The sequence below is a fragment of the Trachurus japonicus genome, chromosome 3 (assembly GCF_045865225.1).
Source record: "Trachurus japonicus isolate A0001 chromosome 3, Traja_1.0".
NCBI classification, from domain to species: Eukaryota; Metazoa; Chordata; class Actinopteri; order Carangiformes; family Carangidae; genus Trachurus; species Trachurus japonicus.
In genome coordinates, this window is record NC_140909.1 from 35049064 (window position 1) to 35057331 (window position 8268).

At 44.4% G+C, this 8268-nt stretch overlaps 1 protein-coding gene across 1 annotated transcript; it reads left to right on the forward strand.

The window, feature by feature from the left end:
• Positions 1-560: 560 nt before the first annotated feature.
• On the forward strand, positions 561-7532 carry ccnd1 (cyclin D1). Its single transcript, XM_085771355.1, has 5 exons — positions 561-1108; positions 2498-2713; positions 3888-4047; positions 4944-5092; positions 5481-7532. Exons 1-5 carry the CDS (start codon positions 911-913, stop codon positions 5634-5636), a joined length of 879 nt encoding a protein of 292 aa, XP_085627481.1. The 5' UTR covers positions 561-910; the 3' UTR covers positions 5637-7532.
• Positions 7533-8268: the final 736 nt, after the last annotated feature.

Genomic DNA, 8268 nt, shown 5'->3' on the forward strand with positions numbered 1-8268 from the left:
CTCCTACTCAGAAGCCACCAGGCTCTGGAGGGGAGGAGGACACCCCCCCCCTCCTCCCCCTCCTCCTCTCTCTTTCTTTATATATATGTATATAATAGAATCCCTTCCTCGCGCGCTCCCTAGCAGACTGCTTGTCTCTCTCTTTTTTTGTCTCATCAACTTCATTATTAATTTACAAAATAGCCTACACTAACAGTGCATCAAACCATGTGATGAGCATCACATTAATAACAATTGGATAACAAATAGATGTAACAACAAAATAAATACAGATAAAAAATAATTAAAAAAAGATAAATAATAACAATAACCCCCCCCCCCCCAAAAAAAAAAAGTAAGATACACCAGGGGACATGAGCAATGAAAATTAAACTGAATTAAAGTGGGAGCACAGATTTATAGTTTTGATAGCTTTCTTGTTGGGATAGACTGCTTGTCTCTTTGATCCCCCCTCTTAACAACAGCTGACGTCACCGCGCGTACCCACTCCACCCCCCCTCCCACACACACACACACACACACACACACACACACACACACCCCACCTCCTCATCCTCCTCCTCCTGAGCGCGCCACCGGTAAACTTTGTGTGTGTGTGTGTGTATGTGTGTGTGTCTCTGTGTGTCCGTGTGTCTTGAGCGCGAGGCAGGGGTTTTTGTCTCGCGGGGGGAAGCGCTCTGTTCTTCAGAGGGCTCGCGCACACCGGAGGAGCAGCAGCAGCACGCGGCAGCAGCGGCTTCAGCGCGAGGAAAAAAAGTGATTTAAAGAAAAGCCACCGAGCCACCGCGCCTCGCCTCGCCTCGCGTCGCCCTCCGCCAGAACCCCGCGACACTTTCAGCGGCGTCACACTCCCAAAGAATTAGTGCAACATTATAAATAAAAAAAAGGCAGAAGAAGTGACACCGCAGCCATGGAGGACCAGCTGCTGTGCTGCGAGGTGGACTCCATCAGGAGAGCCTACCAGGACGTCAACCTGCTCACCGACCGGGTCCTCCACACCATGCTGAAGGCGGAGGAGAGCTACCTGCCCTCACCCAACTACTTCAAGTGTGTTCAGAAGGAAATTGTGCCTAAAATGAGGAAAATAGTTGCCACCTGGATGTTGGAGGTTGGTTGTAGCTACTTTACTTACAACTTTGCCCGTGGTGCCTGTGTGACGCTGCTAACTGTCGCTAGCCGCTGTCTGTCGTCCACCTCGGACACGGCAGACTCGTCTTTAAGTGTTAAAGTTTGGTGCCGTGAGAGGCTCCTGTCTGTTATTTCGCTGCTTGTTACATAAACGCTGTGAAAACTATGTCCTCATAAGTGCTGGGTGGTCCGTCGGCCTGACTGTAAGAGCAAATCCAGACCGCCTTCAGCTCCACCGTCAATAGCCTATACATTTGTTATTGATTATTCCTCTGCCTATATTTTCCACAAGGTTATGAAATGTAATTACACAGTCAGGGGGGAAATATTCCTAAATAACAGCAATGTACACGTATGCAGTACGGCCCGTGCCAGTAGCCTATTACGCGCCATCTTTGTTGTCGTATATGAGAAGGATTTTAATATCATTAAAAATCTGTAACATTGGGATCGATGACAGTAACTCGGTTAAAATGTTAAGAAATGAACGTGTGTCTGGGACCCGGTCCAGACCGTCTGCTCCGACTGGTTCCACTGGGATCAACTGGTGAAGTTTGTTTTTGCTCCACGGGAGCCACCGCGGTCCGTGAAGGTCGCTCGGGAAAAAGGACATTTATTAAAAGTGCGTGTTTGTTGGAACGATTTAAACAGTCGGGTTTGATAGACTGGCTCTTATTGAACATTTACATGCACTTTCGAACAGAATTTTCCGTCGTTTTATATTTTTAATTAATTTCTGAAATCTTGCATCGCGCGGCCAGAGGAAGCGTCGCCTGCAGCACGTGAAAACGACTCATACTCAGAAATTATTTTATTTTAAATTCCCACGAACCGCAATTCGACATATTTGACGCTGATCCGATCAGGTGTTCGATGAGGATCATTTACATGCTATTTGTGCGCGGCCTGATAATTTTTAAATATTTCTAAATATTTTTTGAAAAGATGACGAAGTTGAAATTAGAGAGTGAAACTTGCATCGACGCCACCTTTGTGTCTCAGTCAGAACTGACTGCAAACTAATTCCCGACTGTTTTCATGACTGCTGCACACTCGCTTTCTCCAATAAACCCGTCATACTCTGACTTTGGGTCTTTTCAGTTGCACGTGAAATTAATTTAGCATTAAATAATCTCCTTATTTAAAATCTAAGCCCCAACGAATTAAACCGACTAAATATTCTATTTGTGGTAAATTCGTTCTGGATGATTGTGAAAGATAGTGCCATTGACTGCAGACAGATGAGCCTATGGAGATAAAGACTTAATAATGCATATGTAGCCAGATATGTGTTTGTATGTATGTGTGAATGGGGGAATTTTCTCCCAACAAGCAACAGCAATCTCTAAGTGCTTCTCTCACCCCCTAGGTCTGCGAGGAACAGAAATGTGAGGAGGAGGTTTTTCCCCTGGCTATGAACTATTTGGACAGATTTTTATCAGTGGAGGCCACCAGGAAAACACGGCTACAGCTGCTGGGAGCTACATGCATGTTTCTAGCATCCAAGATGAAGGAGACTGTGCCCTTAACGGCGGAGAAACTCTGCATCTACACGGACAACTCGGTCCAGCCCGGAGAACTGCTGGTAATTGAGTTCTGCAAGACATGGATGTTGCATAACACATAGGCTACAAGTAGAGCAGGCACTGCAGAACCACATGGCCAAGAACGGTAGAGTGTGTAGAGTGGATCCTGGTTAGATGGTGTCAACTTGTGGAGAGGGGAGGGAGGAGGGGGGTGGGGGTGGGGGGGTAGAGTGTAGTGTTGATGGTGTTGAATGGTCGTGTATCGGTCGTGTGGTTGAAATAAAACAGTTAGGAGCATAGCTGTGGTGCAGCAGCTCTGAATGGCTGCCTGTGACTTTCCCATGGTGACTGGAAGGCCTCTCTGATTTCATGAATGGTCTCAGTGACTGCCAAGAAAACACTGACTCGCTGCGACACCTGCTGGCTGTACGGCCGAGGCGCAGACGCACGGTCACACTTTTCCGTGACTCCCCCCACCAGATAAAGTCCAGGATGCAAACACGACCATGTCACTGATATTTATCCACTCTAGAAAGAGAAAGACGGCTGCATCAAACATACAGAATTTAGAGGTTTAGATATTAAAACGCAGCACACAGGGAGATGATTTGTCAATTAGGAAGTGAATGAAATGAATATAGATATAGTAGATATAAGAGGTGGTGAGGTACAGTGGTGTAGTCTAATTAGGTGTAGTGGGTATACTGCTGTTTAGGTGGGTACACTGTTCATACCTGTATCACATAGAGACTATAGTTAGATAGTTTTGTGCATTTCATACCAAGTGGCAACTCAATGTGCTTTAAATAATACATTTAACAGTAAGAACTGGAAAAGGGAAAAAACAAACATAAAAATTAAAATAGTAAAAATTGAAAGCATTAAACATGCAATTAAAAGCAAAAAGAAAGAAAGAATGAAATATAGATTTGTATTAAAACAATTAAGATCCAAGATTAGGGTTTAAAGTTCTTTAAAAGAGCTCAGGCGTAAGCACATGAAAACAGAAAACCTGGATTTTAAAATGCATAGACTTGGGTCTGATCTCAGTTCTGCTGGTAGACCAAATTTGTAATATGAATGCATTTTCAGTGGGTATACCTGGGCATCACATAGACTACACCACTGGGGAGGTAGCAGGGCTGCAGCTGCTGGGGCTATAGTCTTAGAGCAGAGTGGAGTGGGTCAGTGTGAGTGAGTGACTGAGTGCCTTTGGTTCTGGTCCGTCCACAGCAAATGGAGCTGCTGGTTCTCAACAAGCTGAAGTGGGACCTGGCTTCGGTCACGCCTCACGACTTCATCGAGCACTTCCTGTCCAAGCTGAAGATCTACCCGTCCACCAAGCAGATCCTCAGGAAGCATGCCCAGACCTTTGTGGCGCTCTGTGCTACAGGTGAGACAGGAACCGCACACACACACACATATGAAGAGATCTTATTATACACAGTGCATATATTTTTATTCTTATATACCGGCATATTTATTATTATTTATTTATTTGTTTTTAGCTTTATTCTCTTTTATTGTATGGGTTGTGTGTCTGTTGTTGTGTTTGTCTTGCCTATGGACCTTGAGTCTGAAATAAAGATATATTTATCTTATTGAATAGTTCATGTCAAGACACTGACTCTGTAGGCCGCTTAAGAATCCTCACCTATGGAAGGTGTTGCCGATGAGCCTCCAGTATTGATCAGTAATAACCATCTATTGTTGATGAGCAGCCTGAAAAGTGAAGAATCGTGTAAAGCAGTGGTTCTCAAACTTTTTTAGATCAAGGACCCCTAAACTGGCGCAAATTAGACCCCGGGCCCTCCATTGGACAACATTTTGAAACAAACACCAAAAATACACAAATATTTGTTCTGAGAGTGAATATCGTTCCTTTTTTTATGTCGATGTACGTTCAAATTAGGGCCAGTGGCGTGAAATGTTGGAAAAATTTAGAGAAATTTCTGTAAAGAAATGTAATATTTCCATTTAAAAAAAAGTAAAATTCATTAAAAAAAAAAAAAAGTTGGGGACCCCCTTGTACCCACTCAAGGACCCCTGAGGGTCCCCAGACCCTACTTTGAGAACCACTGGTTTCGAGGCTACCAGATGTTCCAGCTGGGTTGTCATCATCAGTGAAGCTGAAGGTTGAGAGCAGCAGACGTGTAGAGCCTGGAGTCTGGACTAGTGATCATTGAATGATGAATCAGCACTGATCGTTTGTGTTCATGTTCGTGTGTAGTGAAGCCGACGTTGTGTTTGATTAATTGTCCTAACAAGAGCCTTCTGTCATTTCTCCAGATGTGAACTTCATCGCCAGTCCTCCGTCCATGGTGGCGGCGGGCAGCGTGGTCGCTGCTGTTCAAGGTCTCTACCTGAAGAGCCAAGACGCCTCTTTGTCCTCCCAGAACCTCACCAACTTCCTGTCACAGGTCATCCGCAGCGACCCGGTATGAAACTCCCATCTGTTCAGATAAATGGATTGTAGCGCAATATTATGTAATAAAGTTGCATTATGTAATAATGTAATACGTTTTCACCTCATGATGTAATAACACAGCAATTTGTAATAATCTGCCACATTTTTTGATAAAATTCTTCAACTTTGCCGCATTTTGTAATAAGTTGTTACATAATGCATTAGTTATTACAAAATGCGAGTGTTGCACTTTTTTCATATAGAAAATGTAATCATTTGGTGCAAAATGTAACAACTTTTTACAAAATGCGGCAAAGTTTATTACATATTATGTTCAAGGATGTTATAACAAAATGTGGTGTTATTACATAATGTATTAGCCGTGCTGTGGTCCTGACTCTGAGCCCTTGTACTTGCAGGACTGCTTGCGGTCATGTCAGGAGCAGATCGAGTCTCTGCTGGAGTCGAGCCTGCGGCAAGCCCAGCAGCACAGCGGCGCCGCGGAAACCAAACACGTGGACGAGGACGTGGACCTGTCCTGCACGCCGACAGACGTCCGAGACATCAACATTTAAAAACGACTGGATGGTCGCGTCGCAACGATGCCTTGAAAAATTTGAGGGCGAGCGGTGGACGGGAGGTTTGATGGGAGGGGCCGTCGGGTGGGGGAGGTGGGACATCTCTTCCTCCTCCTCCTCCTCCTCCTCCTCCATCCTCCCGGTGGGCTGCTATCATGGCCGACATGTCACTCACACACACGCCGTCTGCTACGACTGCCGAAACGGGTCAGAGCGCCCCACCACCACCGCCACCACCTCCCCCTCGCCACACGTCACATTTCCTGCCAGTGTCCCCCTCCCATCCTGGGAAATGAAATGAACACTACACGTACGTAGTGGAGAGAAGAGACACTGATGAGCAGTGTGGGCTGGAGCTGAAGCCACAAACAGACGTTTTACTAGATATATTTTTTTTTCTTATTCCCTCAAATATTAAACTAGGAATCTTTCAATTACCACAGAGTCGACCTGCCTACTAAAACATCCCAAAGTGTCGTGTACAGTAGGTTTGTAGTTTGTCCTCATCTGAATTCTGAAATGTACTAATGAGAAGAGGTGTTTGTTTGTTTTTCATTTCTTTTCCTGTTGTATTTAGAATCTGTTAGACTTCCTGTCCAAGCTGCCATGTCTGTGCAGTGGCGGTGCAGACATGCATATATACCCCCCCCCCCCCGCTTGCTTATGTTTAGTCACTTTATCATATATCATGTTAGACGTCTTTATCAGTTAGTGTTATACCTCTTTTCTTTTAAAAAACCAAGTGTAGTGTGAGACGCTGTGTCGCCCAGGCCGACCCGCCTCAACCCGGGGCCGGAGTTTGATGAGATCAAATGGATGCGGACGTGAGCGAGAGCAGCTCCACAGCCTGCGTGTGTGTGTGTGCGCGTGTTTTCTCCCTCTGTTGTAGTTTAACCTGAAACCATTCCAACTTTGTTTTCTAAAAAAAAAGAAGCACTTTTGGTCAGCGCCGCTGGCTCGTCTGAGGAAAAAAAAGAAAAATCAGTTTTTAAAACAAGATGGAAACAGAGCGCGCGGGGGGGTTCTGATGCTTGTAGAGAGTCGGAGCAGCGCCTGGATCGGATGGGACGGAGCGGTCGACCGGTACCGCAGAGAGACGGGGGGCCGAGTCCCGCCAACGCTGGTCAGGGCTCATGTTTGAGTTGTAGTTGATCAGATGTTTCACAGGCAGAGCCTCCTCTCCATCTCTGTTCAGCCTCAGTGTGCAGAGCCACAAAGCTGAAGGTCCATGGGGGTAAACATAAAAAGAAGTATTGTTTTTATACTGAAAATAATACTTTATTTTCATATAGTATTATTTATTTTTCTTAGCCTGTATGTGGTAGTTTGCTGACGAACCGTGGCTCTGCCTGCTGATGCTGAACCCGGTGCAGCGAGGCCATCCCTGCTCTGTGAAGCTAAAACGCCGGTCTGCCCGCGAAAAAACGCCAGGACGGCGTCTTCCTCCATCGCTCCAGCTCAACTTCACTTACTGCTCATGGATTCTGGGATGGGGATGAAGCTTAAAAAAAAGAGGAGTGTTGAGGCTATTGACATGATTTTGCACAAACTTAAAAGACATGGGCTGCGTTTGTCGGGGACTTGCCTGTATGGAGAAAAAAAAAGAGTAAGAAAAAGTGGAAAGCAAAGCTGGCAAGAGAACCGAGGAGAGAAATGGTGGCGAAAAAGGGTGAAGGCTCCACAGTGAGATGTGTCTTAACCCTGTAGAGTTAAAGTCAGGGTTCCTATACAGGAGCTGGTAGACGACTCTAAAGGAAGGACGGAGCGGCGCCGAGCCGTGTAGGAACCCTGCTCACTAGGTTTCTGATTGTACATTAAGGATAGAGAGTAGGAGCGAAAACACTCCTTGTATTCCGCTGCTATAGAAAGTAAATCCCAGCTACGTGTTTAAAATGACAAAAAGGAAAAAAAAAAAAAAAAGATGACAGACGTAATGAATTAAAATCAATGCTTTTCTCCTGTTTGCTGCTATATTTTTTTTTTTGATGTTTTTATACATATAAATGTCAATATACTGCTATTCTAGGTTTGAATTTTCTCATAGAAAATTGTGTTATTGACATCCTCATTTGTTGCTTTTATGTAGATTCTATGTGATCAGATTTTTTTTTTTTTTTTTGGTTTGTAATTACGTTCATATGATTCTCCGTACTATTCCAAAAAAAAAAAAAAAAAAAAAAAACAAGGAAAATGAGACAATGTACAGAAATGCTTTGATCCACAATACCTCATGTGACAGTCAAGATCTATCTCTAATTTGTGGTCTTTTTATTTGTTTAGTTGTTATTCTATTCTACTTGTTGGTTCAGTGCCTACTAGCTCTGTTAAACCTGCTTGAGGTGAAGCATCGGCGATGGAGAGCCACGAGTCCAGGGCATGCTTTGATACTGGTGCCATAACAGAAAATGGGATATGTATAACTCTGTTGAGTGTTAAGCTGTCTCGGTGAAAGAGACTTTATCCCCCCTTTAGGCCCATAGCGGTCGTCTTTCCTTCCCCCCTTTTTATATTTATAAAAGAAAAAAAGCTTTGTGCTCCAAGTTTCAAACTGTCAGTGAGTTGATTTGAGTTTGTACATAGATTCAGTGTCATGCTCGGTAAGCCATAGACTGTTTTTTTTTTTGTTTTG

Coding starts and splice junctions, on each gene's coding strand:
- ccnd1 (XM_085771355.1), top strand. CDS start 911: ATGGAGGACCAGCTGCTGTGCTGCGAGGTGGACTCCATCAGGAGAGCC. Junction 2,714..3,887: donor TCCAGCCCGGAGAACTGCTG/GTAATTGAGTTC, acceptor GTCCGTCCACAG/CAAATGGAGCTGCTGGTTCT. Junction 5,093..5,480: donor AGGTCATCCGCAGCGACCCG/GTATGAAACTCC, acceptor TTGTACTTGCAG/GACTGCTTGCGGTCATGTCA.